This window comes from Myxocyprinus asiaticus, chromosome 14, assembly GCF_019703515.2.
Source record: "Myxocyprinus asiaticus isolate MX2 ecotype Aquarium Trade chromosome 14, UBuf_Myxa_2, whole genome shotgun sequence".
Classification (NCBI taxonomy): domain Eukaryota; kingdom Metazoa; phylum Chordata; class Actinopteri; order Cypriniformes; family Catostomidae; genus Myxocyprinus; species Myxocyprinus asiaticus.
Genome location: NC_059357.1, coordinates 16,439,117 through 16,458,321, shown reverse-complemented (window position 1 = coordinate 16,458,321; position 19,205 = coordinate 16,439,117). Strand labels below are relative to the sequence as shown.

The window sequence follows — 19,205 nt, the reverse complement described above, 5'->3', positions numbered from 1 at the left end:
ACAATTTACTGATGTTAAGTGTTTTACTTCACCAAATATTAATAGTATTAATACTATTGCTGTGACTTGCAGGGCACTCTGTGTGCCAACAACGTGGTGGTTTCTCCACAAAATTTATCAGAACTAATCGTTATTGCTGTGCTATTGTTAACACTCATTAACAGCTGTGCTGTTGTTAGCAGTAAAGTATCTAATAATGTGTCAGACTGAAGATGGGTTTTGTGTTTAGTAATATAATCAATGTTGTTTCAATTGAGAACATGTTTTAACCGTTAATAAGATTTTTTACACTCGATTCTTTCTAATCACCACTCAGACTGTCTACATGATACTACTAGTCAACTTGTCCAGCAGATGAACTGAAATAGTTTGTGAAGTGTCTAGAATGTTTTCTTTTTTGTTGAGCAAATCAACAACAAACTCGTCACCGCTGCTACAGCTTGTAGAGAAATCTTTTTTCAATCTGCTCATTAGAGAAATTACTTGCTTGTCTTTGGGATTGCCATTTCATGGTTGTCTGACATAAAAGCAATAAAAGTCATTCTTCTTCTCATCCGTGATAGGCGAAGGGCCAGACCAGCTGAAAGGAGCTTTGTGCCACCTACCGTACATGCTGTACTGTAAAACTTCTAAAACCTCCTGTGGCCTTGGGACCAGTAGATTAAAATCATTGCAAAACTGGCTCGGAATGTTAGCTCTGAGAAATCTCTAGCATCATTTGTTTGCAGATGCCACATGGATTGATATCCTAATGCTATGACATTCACACATTTTTAAGTGTGGCCAAAGTGTCCAAATATACGTGTGGGCAACTGTGCCATTAATCATGATGAAGTTTTCTTTATTGTTTATTTAAACACATTTACAAAGTGGTTGCACAGTGTTCCTATTCAGAGCCTGAACATTTATGTCTTGTGTTTTATAGATATATGTAAGTTGAAATTATCAATTTAACTTGAGCCTTTTTGTCTTCTTTTTCTAGATAACAGTGATCTTATTGCTTGCATGGTAGTGAGTAAAGATGGGCTTCAGGCCCAGCGCTTCCTGGCTGTGGACGTGTACCAGATGAGTCTGGTGGAACCCGATTCCAAGCGTCTGGGTTGGGGTGTTGTCAAGTTTGCTGGCCTTCTGCAGGTCTGCTTCACCCTCACTTCTACATTGCAAGCATGACGCGCAAACAAACAATGCAAATGTGCACTTTTTCCTTCTTTTTGTCAGGACCCTGTTCTGCACAGAAGTGAAAATAGGCCTTTATCAGATTTCAGGGTTAATACATGTAGTAAAGGAAAGGATTTGTGGGCTTCCCCTAAAGAACATGTCCAAAAATCTCTGAATTGTAAATCTCGCTTTGGCTGCTCTTGCTGTTTTAAGTTACAGTAGTGCATATGCACTGCATTAAACAAAGTGCCCTAAATTTAAGAAAAAATTAACTAAGCATCCTAAATATCCTAAACCAACCCATATGGATGAAAATACCTTAAAGGGTCATGTAACAAAACACATTTTTTGAGATGTTAACAGGTATATATGCCTTGCACACAAGAGCAGAGAATGTCAACATTCAATATTTTTCATTTTAAGAGGAAAAGTGTTAATTTAGGGATTTTTCAGACTATTTTCGTCTTCCGGGTTTGAAATGAACATCGAGTCAGTGTCACAGGTCGTTCTCGATATTATTCATGAGAAGGCGTGGTCTTTACCCTTTGACAAGCGATTCATTGCCATGCACATGACCAGCGCTTCAAATTCTCAAGCGCCATCAGTCAGTTGAGAGTGTTGATTGTACTGTGATGCAAGTCCTCCCAGCGCTGCTGACAGAGGGACAGGACAGGCTTTCATTCAGAGGCAACACCTTTTAAATGTTCGTGCAGCACGCATTTATTTACGTGAGTGTTTTGAGATATGTGGTGATGTGCAGTGTCTCTGACTGGGACTCCGTCCGTTCATCCATCCATCCATCCATCCATCCCTTCCAATCTAAGCACTTATATTTGTAAATCATCATCTTGGAATAAGTCTCAAATGTTATTAAAGTGTAAAAAATATTAACATATTTTCGCTACAGAGTACCTGGCTTGGCATTTATTTGTGTATTAAATTGCAGATATAAATTACCAGTGTGGGTAATGTATTGTGAGCTTACAAAACAGTGTATAATTTATTTGTTCATTCTGTTATGAGCAATTGTGAGAATCTTTGATGCTGTTAACTGCATTATTTTGTATTTTTTTTTTTTTTTTATCCCCTTTTCTCCCAATTTGGAATGCCCAATTCCCACTAATTAGTAGGTCCTCATGGTGGCGTGGTTACTCACTACAATTCAGGTGGCAGAGACCAAGTTTCAGTTGCCTCCGCCTCTGAGAGCGTCAATCCATGCATCTTATCACATGGCTCGCTGTGCATGACACTGCGGAGACTCACAGCACGTGGAGGCTCATACTACTCTCTGCAATCCACGCACAACTTACCACGTGCCCCATTGAGAGTGAGAACCCCTAATCGTGACCACGAGGAAGTTACCCCATGTGACTCTACCCTCCCTAGCAACCGGGCCAATTTGGTAGTTTAGGAGACCTGGCTGGAGTCACTCAGCATGTCCTGGATTCCAGGGGTGGTAGTCAGCATCAATACTCGCTGAGCTACCCAGATCCCAGTTAACTGCATTATTAAAATAAAGCTGTGTGACTGGATCAGACAGTTGTTGGGTTCACTCCCCCTTCTCCCCTCCACTGCTGATCACACCCACTTTGAGTGCATCATTTAAAAATATGTGATAGCTCAACTGTGCTAAAACATGGGGGTGCTGTGACCCTTTATGGCTCAGTCTCATTTACCCATGCACGGTGAAAAGTCTCAGGCGAAGAAGGCATGGCCGGATGTTAAGCAGGTGTGATGGACCGCCCCACACAGATTTGCTATTGGTCAACTATGCAAATTAATCTTCCAAAGTTCACCAAATTTTAATCCTATGTGAAATTTTCATAGGGAAATATCTTTGCCACTGGAAGTCCATCAGGCTGATCTCGCTGATTCCTGTTGGGATAACTATTTCACCTGCAGAATTTCACTGTGCAAGGGTGTGTGAGCCTTTAGACACATAGTTCCCAAACTTTTCAAACCAAATCACACTATCTCACCTAATCATGGTACAAAATTTTAACTATAATAATGTAACTTTTCTATTTTTCTAAGCTTTTCATTTTTTTAAACCACAATTACATAAAAAGGCAACTTTTAAATTATGAATTATAATAAATTTTGCTGCTTACATTTTTGAGATGGATAGGCCTGTTTGTTTGTACTAAATTCTTAAAAATTAGGATTAAAGGAGGGACATTATCTTGTTTTCAGCATCTCACTTTTGGTGATGTTTGGACTTGTGACGCCACCGCATTTGCAATTACCTGTCAGCTCATGACAGTTTTGAATTAGGCACAGCTGTAATTGAGCAATAAAAGCAATGATAATTTAATCAGTAGTCTAGAATGCTTGAATGGTTATATTCTGTAATGTCCATATTCAAATGTTCCTGATGATTTAATTTAAAAAGGCAAACTGTATGGACTGTGCAGATAATTATCATGCTTATTTTCACAGGACATGCAAGTTTCAGGGGTGGAAGATGACAGCAGGGCTCTGAATATAATCATTCATAAGCCTACATCTAACCCCCACGCCAAGCCTGTCCCCATTCTGCAGGCCAACTTCATCTTCGCCGACCACATTCGCTGCATCATCGCCAAACAGCGACTGGCCAAGGGCCGCATCCAGGCCAGACGCATGAAAATGCAGAGGATAGCAGGTCAGTACTTGGATGCCTGCCAGTTATAAACTGTAAACTGCTGTTTGCTGCCAAATCCATAAACTGTCTTTTGGGGAGGAGGAGTTGGAGTGGGGCCATTTCATTAGACTTCAGTAATACTTAACAGTTCAGATTATGCATAACATTTTTAAGATTAATGGATGTCAGATGCATAAGATTAATTGTCAGGATTACCTAGGGCATTACAAGGGGATTTGCTCTTTTCTTGGATTGCATTCATCAATCAACTATTCTTATCCAGTTATTCTTAGTTTTAAAGGAACAGTGCACCCAAAAATGAAAATTCTGTTATCATTTGTTCACCTTTATGTCGTTCTAAACCGATATGACTTTCTTTCCTTTGTGGAACACTTTTGTCTTTTCCATTACATTAAATGTAAACTGGAGCTTTGAAGCTTCAAAAGGGATGCAAATGGACGTCTTCTAAAGTCATGTGATGTCTAATTCATGAATGGATAATTATTTTAAGTCTGATATTTTCAGTGAATCATTTGATCCAGCTCACAGAATTGGTCTGAAAAGATATGACTCAAAAGATAGATTTGTTGACGAATCGGTTGTCTCTCATTTTCATGCCAAGGAGTCATTTGGATTACTTTTATGATATTTTTCTGGTGCTTTTGCATCCTTTTTGAAGCTTGAAAGCTTCAGTCCCTGTTCATTGTAATTGCATGGAGAAGAGCGACCAGTACATTCTACGCTTCCACAGAAGAAAGAAAATCAGACAGCTTTGGAACAACATTAGGGGGAGTAAATGATGACAGAATTTCCAGTTTTGGGTAAACTATTCCTTTAATAAGTAACTAGAGGAAAAGCTACAGAAACTAAATCAATATCTACATCTCTCTTTTATATCTGTCCTTCCTGTTCTTTCCATAAACATGCATCCTGCAGCTCTGTTGGACCTTCCTGTTCAGCCTTCCACTGAGGTGCTGGGCTTCAGCCAGCCATCTGTTGCATCGTCTCAGATGCCTTTCCGTTTCTATGACCAGTCCAGACGAGGCCCAGTCTTTGCGTCTGTTGATAAAGTTCCAGGTAATTCTGTGAATGATTAAGGAGGCAATCACAAAAGATTAAGAGGCCAGCTGTAATCCAGATTTACACTGGAATGTTCCAAAGGCTTGTGTCAAGTGCTCAGACGTTTTATGCCATGTTCTTCAGAACAATGATTATAAAAATATTACACCTTTCTCATTTTAAGCGAGACACATGGCCCTAAACCACACATTTTGCGTGAAAGCACACAATAACAATTCAGAGGCTATGTTTGCAATGGCATACTACCATACTAACTACACTTACTGTTTGTGCATTATTTAGTATGTTTAGAATACCCAGAAAACCTACTAATATTTTTTCTATACTGTTTTCTATGTGTTGTGGGTATGTTTGATTGTGTATATGTTTATTGCTAAAGGTAATGAAAAACATTAATTTGTTGTTTGTCATTTATTGCCATTTTAAAGCAAGCTTCCTGTTCACAAGATTTTCCACAAGATATCAAAAATATATTCAAGTGCTGTTCTCTATTACTGATCTACTATTTAAACTTATTAATGGTGCTTGCGAAGCAAAGCATCACTTTTATAATCTTACATACCTATTATTATTATTAGTAGTAGTGCTTGTGAAGCAAAGCATCACTATTATAATCTCACATACTTATTAGTGGTGCTTGCGATGCAAAGCATCACTTTTATAATCTCACATACTTATTAGTGGTGCTTGCGAAGCAAAGCATCACTATTATAATCTCACATACTTATTATTCTTCTTCCGTACAATTTTTCAGCACCTAACTCATCCTGATCATTTGTTGTAGACCCACAAATGTGTCAAAATGACCAGCCTATTGAGGACACCTGTGCTATGACTTTTCTAAGGGATGGGGGGTACGGTGCACCCCTGGGGGGCAAAAAAACGTCTCAAAATGTCCCATTTTTTTTCCTACTATGATAAGTCAATGCAAGAATTTTGTGGGATCATATCTTCCAATCAGAATGTCATACATACATGGGGGCAGGCTCATTTCACTCAGGCTACAAATCAGTCTTTAAGTATCATCTTGGAAATGGCGTTGCCACGCCCTAGCAACCATTTACAGCACCCTAGCAACCACCCCCATAGACTTCCATTCAAAATGGCTCAGAAGGATATCTTCAGAACAGAATGTCGTAGAGACTTGGAGATTGACTCTTTTTCAGTCAGGTTATTAAGCAGCCAATAAGAATCACTCTGGTTACTGGCTAGCCATGCCCTAACAACTATTTAGAGCACCCTAGCAACCAAACCCCATTGACTTCCATTCAGAATGGCTCAGAGCGATATCTTCGGATCAGAATGACATACAGACTTCAACGTTGGCTTGTTGGATTCAGGATAGCAAGCAGCCTTGAAAGTATAACCCTGGCAACTGCCTAGCAACCAGATGAGCTCATCCTAGCAACCAAATAGCAAAATACATATCTCTGCACCAGAACATCATAGAGACTTCCGGGTTGGCTCTTTCCTACTATGACAAGACAATTCAAAAAATGTGTCTTATCATATCTCCCAATCAGAGTGTTGTAGAGACGAGCTCATTTCACTCGGGCTACCAATCAGTCTTTAAGTTTCATATTGGAAACATTGTAGAGACTTCTGGGTTGGGTCATTTGACTCAGACTAGCAAGGAGCCTTGTTTTTATCACACTGGTAACTTCCTAGCAACCAGACGGACTTACCCTAGCAACCATATAGCAAAACGCATATCTCTGCACCACAACATCATAGAGTCTTCAACTTTGGCTTATTTGACTCAGACCGGCAAGGATCCTTTAAATATCATGCTGGAAAATACTTAGCCACACCCTAGCAGCCATTTAGTGCACCCTAGCAACCAAAACACATTGACTTCCATTCAAATTGGTTTAGATAAATATTTCCGGATCAAAATATCATAGAGACTTCATTGTTGGCTCGTATGACTTAGGCCAGCAAGCAGCCTTGTTAGTATCACCCTGGAAACTGCCTAGCAACAAATGAGCTCACTCTAGCAACCAAGTAGCAAAACACATATCTCTGCACCAGAACATCGTTGAGACTTCCGGGTTGGGTCTTTTGACTCTGCCTAGCAAGGAGCCTTTTGAATATCACCATGGTAACTGCCTAGCAACCAGATGGGATCACCCTAGCAACCGAGTAGCAAAACACATATCTCTGCAGCAGAACATTGTATAGACTTCTGAGTTGGCTCATTTGACTCAGGCTAGCAAGGAGCCTTGTTAGTATCACCATGGTAACTGCCTAGCAACCAAATGGTATGAACCTAGCAATCGAGTAGCAAAACACATATCTCTGCACCAGAACATCATAGAGACTTCCGGGTTGGCTCATTTGACTCAGGCTAGCAAGGAGCCTTATTAGTACTACCGTAGCAACTGCCTAGCATCCAGATGGGGTCACCCTAACAACCGAGTAGTAAAACACATATTTCTGCGCCAGAACATTGTAGAGATTTCCGGGTTGGCTCATTTGACTCAGGCTAGCAAGGAGCCTTGTTAGTATCACTCTGGTAACTGCCTAGCAACCAGATGGGATCACCTTAGCAACCGAGTAGCAAAACACCTATCTCTGCAGCAGAACACCAAGTAGCAAAACACATACACTATATTGCCAAAAGTATTCGCTCACCCATCCAAATAATTGAATTCAGGTGTTCCAATCACTTCCATGGTCACAGGCGTATAAAATGAAGCACCTAGGCATGCAGACTGCTTCTACAAACATTTGTGAAAGAATGGGCCGCTCTCAGGAGCTCAGTGAATTCCAGCGTGGTACTGTGATAGGATGCCACCTGTGCAACAAGTCCAGTCATGAAATTTCCTCGCTACTAAATATTCCACAGTCAACTGTCAGTGGTATTATAACAAAGTGGAAGCGATTGGGAATGACAGCAACTCAGCCACGAAGTGGTAGGCCACGTAAAATGACAGAGCGGGGTCAGCGGATGCTGAGGCACATAGTGCGCAGAGGTCGCCAACTTTCTGCAGAGTAAATCGCTACAGACCTCCAAAGTTCACGTGGCCTTCAGATTAGCTCAAGAACAGTGCGTAGAGAGCTTCATGGAATGGGTTTCCATGGCCGAGCAGCTGCATCCAAGCCATACATCACCAAGTGCAATACAAAGCGTTGGATGCAGTGGTGTAAAGCACGCCGCCACTGGACTCTAGAGCAGTGGAGACGCGTTCTCTGGAGTGACGAATCACGCTTCTCCATCTGGCAATCTGATGGACGAGTCTGGGTTTGGCGGTTGCCAGGAGAACGGTACTTGTCTGACTGCATTGTGCCAACTGTGAAATTTGGTGGAGGGGGGATTATGGTGTGGGGTTGTTTTTCAGGAGCTGGGCTTGGCCCCTTAGTTCCAGTGAAAGGAACTCTGAATGCTTCAGCATACCAAGAGATTTTGGACAATTCCATGCTCCCAACTTTGTGGGAACAGTTTGGGGATGGCCCCTTCCTGTTCCAACATGACTGCGCACCAGTGCACAAAGCAAGGTCCATAAAGACATGGATGAGCGAGTTTGGTGTGGAAGAACTTGACTGGCCTGTACAGAGTCCTGACCTCAACCCGATAGAGCACCTTTGGGATGAATTAGAGCGAAGACTGCGAGCCAGGCCTTCTCGTCCAACATCAGTGTCTGACCTCACAAATGCGCTTCTGGAAGAATGGTCAAAAATTCCCATAAACACACTCCTAAACCTTGTGGAAAGCCTTCCCAGAAGAGTTGAAGCTGTTATAGCTGCAAAGGGTGGGCCGACGTCATATTAAACCCTATGGATTAAGAATGGGATGTCACTTAAGTTCATATGCGTCTAAAGGCAGATGAGCGAATACTTTTGGCAATATAGTGTATCTCAGCACCAGAACAATGTAGAGACTTCCGGGTTGGCTCATGTGACTCAGGCTAGCAAGGAGCCTTTTGAGTATCACCCTGGTAACTGCCTAGCAACCAAGTATATGCTAAAACTTGCTAGTAACATGCTAAAATGTGTTAGCAATGCCTAAGTTATAAAACATGCTAGGAACACCATGTTAAATGCTAAAACATGCTATCTATCTATCCATCTATCTATTTATCTATCTATCTATAAGTCTATCAGTCTTTCTATCTATCTGTCTGTCTGTCTGGAACTAACTAACTAACTACTGTAACTAACTAACTACCAAACTAACTTAAAAATGAATTAAGCTTTTAAATCTTTTTTTATTTTTTTTATTTATTTTTTTTTTTGGTCTTTCAGACCAGTGGTGGCATGGTGGCAAAAGGCTTATGTGTCACTATATTTAATTTTGGTTTTATAAGAAATTGTTCACAACATCAGAGGTTCAGCTTTCTTTTAAAATATGCTATAGTTTCTTTGCATTTTTTTGTTGTTGTTTATTTCTCTTTTGCTTTTTCATTTGTTCAACTTATAACTTGATAGTGTAAAGAGAGAGACCACAATACTAAAAGGGGTTTGCTACCTCACTCTCCATTGAGATCTGCACAGAATTTGACTAGTTTTCTCGCAAATTGCACATCCTAATTTTGTTTTCCTCAGAATTTCTCTAGTGCTTCTCTATTTACAGTTTTGTTTTGTCTTAGCCAGGTTTCTAGGTAATGCTTCCTCTCAGCCGACTGTGCTGTCAGAATATAAAACCTCTTTTTGGACTTCACATTTCTTCTTTTTTTGTTTCTAAACCTATGATCATTAGGTACATGTTGAAAAAATATGCTATTGTGTTTTGTTAAGTGGATAATTCACCCAAAAATTTTAAGTCTGTCATCATTTACTTACCTTCATTGTGTTCCAAACCTATTTGACTTTCTTCTGTGGAACACAAAAGGAGATGTAAGGCAGACTGTTAGGGACTGACAGCCTCAGTCACTTTCATTGTATGGAAAAGATAATGATGGTGCTGTCAGTTTTGCCTAACATATTTTTTGTATTAAGAAATTCAAACAGGTTGGGATGGCTTAAACAGGTTCATGAAAGTGAGTAAATTATGAATTGTCATTTTTGGGTTAATCATCCCTTTAAGAAGAGAGAAGAAAAGTTGTGCCACACTCATCATCAACGTCACATTTTTGGCAGTTTCGGCCTCCACTGAAGATCCAAACTAAAGTTGTCCATTTTTTCCTACACTGTCAACAAAATGAACACCAAAACACATCAAACCAGTTTTCTCAATATGTGAAAATCTATTGATATTTTGAGACTCTGGTTGGATTTAGGTGGCTCTTAATTTGACTAATGCGAGTTTTCTGTATAGATAAGTGGATGACTAAGAATAGCCTCTCAGTCTCTTTTGATGACGTATTGTTGGTTCAGGTAAAAGGAATTGTGGTTCCCAGAACTCTTGGTCTAGTGCCAGGTGTTTCGAAAGACCTGGTGTACTCGCAGCCTGGCTCAAATCATATTCATTTGGAGAGGGGTTTTGTCATTTGTTGGAAAATTTAGAGATCTGAAATATTTGTATGCCAGTAATCAGGAAGTAAAGTTTCTGTGAAGTGTGTTTGATAATTTTGTTTTCCACTTTATTGGATAGAGACAGTGAAGAGAAAATAAGATTGGAACACTGTGACAGTTAACTAGTTCTCTTCAAGAAGAAGGAAGCAGGAGCCGGATAAACAATCCACATAGTCTTTTATTTGACACACTTTTCAGCGTCACACAAAGCTTTGCTTTTCAGCATAACACAAAACGCATATCAACACTGCTGCGTGCGTCACTCTCGTTTTGGATTGCCCATTTATCCCTCTCTAGCTCTCACTGCAACACAAAACAGCTGTTAGAGGTGATTTCCCACAGGTGTCAATCCTTACCGCTCTTCCTCTCCTGGCCTCGCTCTCCACAGACATCGCTCGGCCACACGTACCTCACCACATACCCACTGAGGCCGGGGAGCCATCTGGCCTGTCATTACTACCCCCCCCCCCCATTTCTGGAGAGGAAATCCGCAACAACCATCTGTGCTCCCGGCCTGTGTACCACCTCAAACTGAAAAGGCTGGAGAGCTAGATGCCAACAGGTGATCCGTGCGTTGGTATCCTTCATGCGATGGAGCCACTGGAGTGGGGTGTGGTCCAAACAGAGGATGAAAGCATGCCCCAACAGTTAGTATCGGAGGGTGAGGATTGCCCACTTGATGGCCAAACACTCCTTCACCACTGTGCTGTACTTAGTCTCCCTCAGTAAGAGTTTACAACTAATGTACAGCACGGGGCGCTCCTCCCCCTCCAACATCTGGGACAGTACTGCTCCCACCCCCCTGTCTGATGCATCTGTCTGCAAGATAAAAGGGAGAGTGAAGTCAGGAGAGTGCAATAACGGCCCGTCGCAAAGTGCAGCCTTCACCCGCATGAATGCCTGCTGACACGGCTCCTTTTCACTGGACCGGATCTGGTGCCCCCTTTTCAGTCAGATCAGTCAGTGGGCTGGTGACGGTCAAATAATTAGGTACAAACCTGCTATAATAGCCAGCCAGCCCCTGGAACTGTCTCACCTCCTTTTTGATCTTAGGTCTCGGGCAGGCTGCAATCGCTGCGGTTTTATCAATTTGGGGCCGCACCTGCCCAGATACCGTACTTCCACCCACCCAATTGCGCACTTCTTTGGGTTTGCCCATCTCAATGACTTAAAACACATCTCTGCACCAGAACATCGTAGTGACTTCCGGATTGGCTCATTTGACTCAGGCTAGCAAGGAGCCTTTTGAGTATCACTCTGGTAACTGCCTAGCAACCAGATGGGACCATCTTAGTAACCGAGTAGCAAAACACATATCGCAGCACCAGGACATCGTAGAGACTTCCGTGTTAGCTCATGTTACAGGCTAGCAAGGAGCCTTTTGAGTATCACCCTGGTAACAGCCTAGAAACCAAGTATCTAAGTGCTAAAAATTGCTAGTAACATGCTAGTAACATGCAAAAACATGTTAGCAATGCCTAGCTAAGTTCTAAAACATGCTAGCAACACCATGCTAAATGCTAAAACATGCTATCTATCCATCTATCTTTCTATCAGTGTTTTCTATCTATCTTTCTGTCTGTCTGGAACTAACTAACTGCTGTAACTAATTAACTAACTTAATGAATTAAGCTTTTAAGTCTTTTTTAATCTTTCAGACCAGGTTCTTTCAAGCCAACCTCAAAGTTTGTCTACAAACTGTATTTGTCTAGTTCTGATGATTTTTCTTGACAAAAGTTGTGCCACACTCATCATCAATGTCACATTTTTGGCAGTTTCGGCCTCCACTGAAGATCCAAACTAAAGTTGTCCATTTTTTCCTTCGCTGTCAACAAAATTAGCACCAAAACACATCAAACCAGTGTTCTCAATATGTAAAAATTTATTGATATTTTGAGATTCTGGTTGGATTTAGGTGGCTCTTAATTTGACTAATGCGAGTTTTCTGTATAGAGAAGTGGATGACTAAGAATAGCCTCTCAGTCCCTTTTGATGATGTGTTGTTGGTTCAGGTAAAAGGCATTGTGGTTCCCAGAACTCTTAGTCTAGTGCCGAGTGTTTCGAAAGACCTGGTGTACTCGCAGTCTGGCTCAATTCATATTCATTTGGAGGAGGGTTTTGGCATTTGTGGCAAAATTTAGAGATCTGAAATATTTGTATGCCAGTAATCAGGATGTTTCTATGAAGTGTGTTTGATCATTTTGTTTTCCACTTTATTGGATGGAGACAGTGAAGGGAAAATAAGATTGGAACACTGACATTTCACCAGTTCTCTTCGTGAAGAATGAAGTGGGAGTTGGATAAACAATTCACGTAGTCTTTTATTTGACGCACTTTTCAGTGTCACACAAAGATTTGCTTTTCAGCATAACACAAAACACACATCAACACTGCTGCGTGCATCACTCTCTCTCCTCCTGATTTCCCACAGGTGTCAATCCTTACCGCTCTTCCTCTCCCGGCCTGGCTCTCCACAGACATCACTCGGTCACGCCCACCCCACCATAAACACATGAGCGCTACAGCCCAATATGTGCTGAAGTACACATATTAACCACTAGACCATGGTTCCAACTTTTTTTGTTGTTTCAAGCCTGATATAGAAAATGTGCCAGGACAATCAGTAATTTTGCTATCAATGTCTAAGCAACTATGTTTGTGCTTGTGTGGTGTTCCAGGTTTTGCTGTTGCTCATGTTGCCCAGCACAGCACCACACCTGCCTCTTCCTCCTCAACCCCTTCTAGTGGCGGCACTGGACCCTGCGACTCGCTTACAACCAGCAGTGTGTCCACAAACACTGTCACACAGAATCAAACAGGTAACACACACCAGACCTCCCCTTTTGCTCAACCATTTAGCCCATACACACATGCAGTGACTTCCAGCGACAATGCAGCTGGTCATATTCATTGTCAATGAGAGCTGGTGACTTCTGGCGACTAGATGTGGGCGTGGTGAGCATTTAACTGTATGCAAATGAGGAGTGACTTTTGGGAGCGACAACCAATAGGAGTGAAGACGGTGTCAGTGGAGCTCACATCATCTGTCTTCTGTGAAATACTGAAGTCGAGTACAGGCAAGACAGAGGAGAAGTTTCTGTGAGCGATTTCACTGTTCTATATGATTTTTTGTAAACACATACATGGATATAATACAAAATTATGCGTGGAAAAGAAATTGTTGGCAGTCTGATTGAGTTTGATTCGTACATTGATAGTTCATTCATCTTATTAATTATATGATGTAATGAGCACTGCTGCAGTTCATATAAAAACACTCCACAGCAGAATGTTCATTTTTAGGGCCAATAGAACTGATTCCTTGTCAAATTAGAATGAAATCGTAGTTATACTAGCAAAATGCCTCATCTGTGATCATATTTTCAAAAGACATGGCGTTAGAGTGACAGCAGTAGGAACGCCCAATAGCGACTTCACAGTACAGAGACTAGCAACATCAAGCGGTAATGTCGCTGCATGTGTGTACGGAGGTTTATGCTTCCACTCCACTTCACTCAAGCTCACCCAGACATTTCTTCATCCTGTTTGACTGAAACACTATAAGGCTTCACACACTAATACACAAACATCCTCTGAATTTGGGTATTTGAATATAATACATTCATTTGTCTGGCCATGAAAATTTATTTTAAAATGTATTTATTATATATATATATTAGTTCTTAATACTGTGTATTGGCACTTTTAGCATTAATGACAGCATGCAGTCTTTTGTAATAGTTGTCTATGAGGCCCCAAATTCTTGCAGGTGGTATAGCTGCCGATTTGTCTTGGCAAAATGCCTCCAGGTCATGCAAAGTCTTTGGTCGTCTTGCATGAACCGCATGTTTGAGGTGTATTAAGGTCAGGAGACTGTGATGGCCGTTCCAGAACCTTCACCTTTTTCTACTGTAACCACTGGAGGGTCAACTTGTCCTTGTGCTTATGGTCATTGTTGTGCTGGAAAGGCCAAGAGCGTCCCATGCGCAGCTTTTGTGCAGAAGAATGCAAATTGTCTGCCAGTATTTTCTGATAACATGCTGCATTCATCTTGCCATCAGTTTTCACAAGATTTCCCATGCCTTTAGAGCTCACACACCCCCAAAACATCAGTGAGCCACCACCATGCTTCACAGTGGGGATGGTATTTTCTTCACTATAGGCCTTGTTGACCCTTCTCCAAACATAGCGCTTATGGTTGTGAACATAAAGCTCTGTTGTGGTCTCGTCACTCCAAATTACAGTGTGCCAGAAGCTGTGAGGCGTGTCAAGGTGTTGTCGGGCATATTGTAACCAGGCTTTTTTTGTGGCATTGGCGCAGTAAAGGCTTCTTTCTGGCAACTCGACCATGTAGCTCATTTTTGTTCAGGTATCGTCGTATTGTGCTCCTTGAAACAACTACACCATCTTTTTCCAGAGCAGCCTGTATTTCTCCTGAGGTTACCTGTGAGTTTTTCTTTGTATCCCGAACAATTCTTCTGGCAGTTGTGGCTGAAATCTTTCTTGGTCTACCTGACCTTGGCTTGGTATCAAGAGATCTCCGAATTTTCCACTTATTAATAAGTGATTGAACAGTACTGACTAGCATTTTCAAGGCTTTGGATATCTTTTTATATCCTTTTCCATCTTTATAAAGTTCCATTACCTTGTTACACAGGTCTTTTGACAGTTCTTTTCTGCTCTCCATGGCTCAGTATCTAGCCTGCTCAGTGCATCCACGTGAGAGCTAACAAACTCATTGACTATTTATACACAGACACTAATTGCAATTTAAAAAGCCACAGGTGTGGGAAATTAACCTTTAATTGCCATTTAAACCTGTGTGTCACCTTGTATGTCTGTAACAAGACCAAACATTTAAGGGTATGTCAACTTTTGATCAGGGCCATTTGGGTGATTTCTGTTATCATTATGATTTAAAAAGGAGCCAAACAACTATGTGATAATAAATGGCTTCATATGATCACTATCCTTAAATAAAAGACATGATTAAATATGCATGATCAGTCATATTTTCAAAATCAATGCCAAAATTTCACTATTTCTGCCAGGGTATGCAAACTTTTGAGCACAACTGTGTGTGTATGTGTGTGTATATATATATATATATATATATATATATATATATATATATATATATATATAAATACACACACACACACTCATTGGCCACTTTATTTGGTACACCTGTACATCTACTTATTCATGCAATTATCTAATCAGCCAATCATGTTGCAGCAGTGTAATGTATAAAATCACGCAGATATGGGTCAGGAGCTTTAGTTAATGTTCACATCAACCATCGGAATTGGGAAAAAATGTGATCTCAGTGATTTTGACCGTGGCATGACTGTTGATGCCAGACAGGCTGGTTTGAGTATTTCAGTAACTGCTGATCTCCTGGGATTTTCATGTGCAACAGTTTCTAGAGTGTATAGAGAATGGTGCAAAAAACAAAAAACAACCAGTGAGTGGCAGTTCTGTGGACGAAAACACCTTGTTGATGAGAGAGGTCAATGGAGAATTGCCAGACTGGTTCGAGCTGACAGAAAGGCTACGGTATCTCAGATAACCCCACTGTACAATTGTAGCGAGCAGAATAGCATCTCAGAATGCACAACAAGTCGAACCTTGAGGCGGATGGGCTATAACAGCAAAAGACCACGTTGGGCTCCAATTCTGTCAGCCAAGAACAGAAAACTGAGGTTGCAGTGGACCTACCATTTGCGTACCTCAGCAGAAATCCAGATTTGTCAGACCAGGTGATGTTTTTCCAATTGTTTACTGTCCAGTTTTGGTGAGATGGTGCCCACTGCAGCCTCAGTTTCCTGTTCTAAACTGACAGTAGTGGTACACAGAGGGGTTTTCTGCTGCTGTTTTCGCCCATCCACCTCAATGTTCAACGTGTTGTGTGTTCATAAATGCTTTTTTGCATATCGCTGTTGTAACGCGTGTTTATTTGGGTTACTGTCACCTTTCTGTCAGCTTGGACCAGTCTGTCTATTCTCCTCTGACCTCTGTCATTAACAAGCCGTTTTCACCCACAGAACTGCCACTCGCTGGATGTTATTTGTTTTTGCACCATTCTCTTTACACCCTAGAGACTGTTGTGCGTGAAAATCCCAGGAGATCAGCAGTTACAAAATACTCAAACCAGCATGTCTGGCACCAGCAAACATGCCATGGTCAAAATCACTGTGATCACAGTTTTTCCCCTTTCTGATGGTTGATGTGAACATTAACTGAAGCTCCTGACCCATATCTGCGTGTTTTTTACATTACACTGCTGCCACACGATTGGCTGGTTAGATAATCGCATGAATAAATGGATAGGTGTACCTAATAAAGTGGCCGGTGAATGTATATAATTTTTGTCCCTACAGAATTGGAATAATTAAACTGTGTTCCATTGTATATTCGCAGTAAACAATGCAGGTCACTGTGTCTCTCACAGCACAATATAATAGTTAGCCTCTCTTCCAGTCAGTCGCCACCTGTTATAAAAACATTGTGATTTTTTTCCCCCACATATTTTCATTTCTGTGGATTGTGTCTCCATTGTGGAATTAAGTTGGCATTCTGAAATTACTATGATAAAGCTTCCTAGCTAAATTGCTGATGATACATTTTCCACTGTAGATACACAAGTACATTCACTGATCTTTTCTCCAGTATCTGTATCGAATCCTACAGATATCACTGTTGCATTAACAGTCAGTTCAGTAGTCACAGCCTCTCTAAATAAATGAGGGTTATGAACTTTCACTGCACTATTATAGTTCATGTTTCAACTAATGAAACACTTTTTGTTTGGACTCAAGATGGCGCTGAGTATGGCTGCTGCATTGCGAGCTCCGAAACAACATTGCACGGTTCTAGGGAAATAACACAGCCCTCGCAGAGAGAGCTCTCGCGGCCGAACCTACAGAGGTTAGTTCACTCTCCGTCTCTGTAGCGGATGTAACCCAATCCTTCCATTGGGAGAATATCCGTGAAGCCGTGGGTCCAGACGGCATTCCGGGCCACGTCATCAGGACATTTTCAACCTTTTCCTCTCTTTGTCTGTAGTCCCCACATGCTTTAAAATGTCCACCATTGTGCCTGTACCAAAGCAATCCAAAATCACTTGCTTAAATGACTGTTGCCCTGACCCCCGTCAGAGAGATTACATCTGCTCTGTGCTGCCTCCATCACCGGACCCATTGCAGTTTGCTTACCGCAACAACCGTTCCACTGATGATGCCATTGCATCTACAATACACACTGCTCTCTCCCACCTGGAAAAAAAGAACACTTATGTGAGAATGCTGTTTGTAGACTACAGCTCAGCATTCAACACCATAGTGCCCTCCAAGCTTGTTGAGAAACTCCGGGCTCTGGGCTTAAACAGCTCGCTGTGCAGCTGGATCCTGGACTTCCTGTCAAGCAGATGCCAGGTGGTTAGAATGGGCAGTCATCACTGACCCTCAACACTGGAGCCCCGCAGGGCTGTGTTCTTAGCCCACTCCTATATTCCCTGTACACACATGACTGTGTGGCAACACATAGCTCCAATGCTATCATTAAGTTTGCTGATGATACGACGGTGGTAGCTCTGATCACTGACAATGATGAAACAGCCTACATAGAGGAGGTGCACACTCTGACATGCTGGTGTCAGGAGCACAACCTCTCCCTCAATGACAGTAAGACAAAGGAGCTTGTGGTGGACTTCAGGAGAAGAGAAAGAGAACACAGCCCCATCACCATCAATGGAGCACTAGTGAAGAGAGTCAGCAGCTTCAAGTACCTGGGTGTCCACATCACTGAGGAACTCACATGGTCCGTCCACACTGAGGCCGTTGTGAAGAAGGCTCATCAGCGCCTCTTCTTCCTGAGACAGCTGAGGAAGTTTGGAATGAACCGCCACATCCTCACATGGTTCTGCACCAGCACTGTAGAGAGCATCCTGACTGGCTGCATCACTGCCTGGTACGGCAATAGCACCGCCCACAACGGCAAAGCCCTGCAAAGGGTGGTGCGAACTGCCAGACACATCATCGGAGGTGAGCTTCCCTCCCTCCAGGACATATACACCAGGCAGTGTGTGAAAAAAGCTCGGAGGATCATCAGAGACTCCAGCCACCCAAGCCATGGGCTGCTCTCACTGCTACCATCAGGCAGGCGGTATCATCAGGACCCGCACCAGCTGACTTCATGACCTCTTCTTCCCCCAAGCAATCAGACTTTTGAACTCTTGATCTCTCACGATCAATATACATCAGCACTGCACTTTATTAATCTTATTATCTCACACTGGACTGTAATGAATTCTCTTAACAACACACTGGCAACTGACTATCAACCGACTATATATATATATTTTATATATACTATATATACTAATTTTTTTAATTGTATAATGTGTATTCTATATGTGTGTATTGTATAATGTACATTGTATGTTATTATTTGTATATTGTGTTGTGTGTAATTATGTGTATATTAGATTTTAAATTGTGTTGTGTAAATTTGATGTTTATTGTAGATTAGTATATGTCTCATCACTGTCACGACTGCTATGTTGCTCGGAACTGCACCCAAGAATTTCACACACTATTGCACTTGTGTGTATGGTTGTGTGGCAATAAAAGTGATTTGATTTGATTTTGATAATGTTCTGGCTTCAAATCATCTTGAGCTCTTTTGACAGCATTTGTGGCATCATGTTGATTACTACAAATAAAAAAAATGTTGACACCACTTTTTACTCACAAAACTCATTACAGTAAGGCACTTACTGAATAGGATGAATGGAGTCAGTCCATAAGCGATAAAATACAGTTTAAAAAATATAGCCACAAGACCTAAACATTATACGTGTTAACTAGGGCTTTCGTTTTACATGTTA

At 41.5% G+C, this 19,205-nt stretch overlaps 1 protein-coding gene across 4 annotated transcripts in view; it reads left to right on the top strand.

Annotated features, from left to right (window-relative positions):
* Positions 1-19,205, top strand: part of LOC127451245 (protein CLEC16A-like) — a 111,331-nt gene that overhangs the window by 82,870 nt on the left and 9,256 nt on the right. For all 4 annotated transcript variants that reach the window (XM_051715776.1, XM_051715775.1, XM_051715779.1 and 1 more), the window contains 4 exons: positions 983-1,134; positions 3,598-3,802; positions 4,718-4,858; positions 12,994-13,134. In XM_051715776.1, coding sequence (XP_051571736.1) covers positions 983-1,134; positions 3,598-3,802; positions 4,718-4,858; positions 12,994-13,134 — 639 coding nt within the window. The remainder of the gene's footprint in view (positions 1-982; positions 1,135-3,597; positions 3,803-4,717; positions 4,859-12,993; positions 13,135-19,205) is intronic.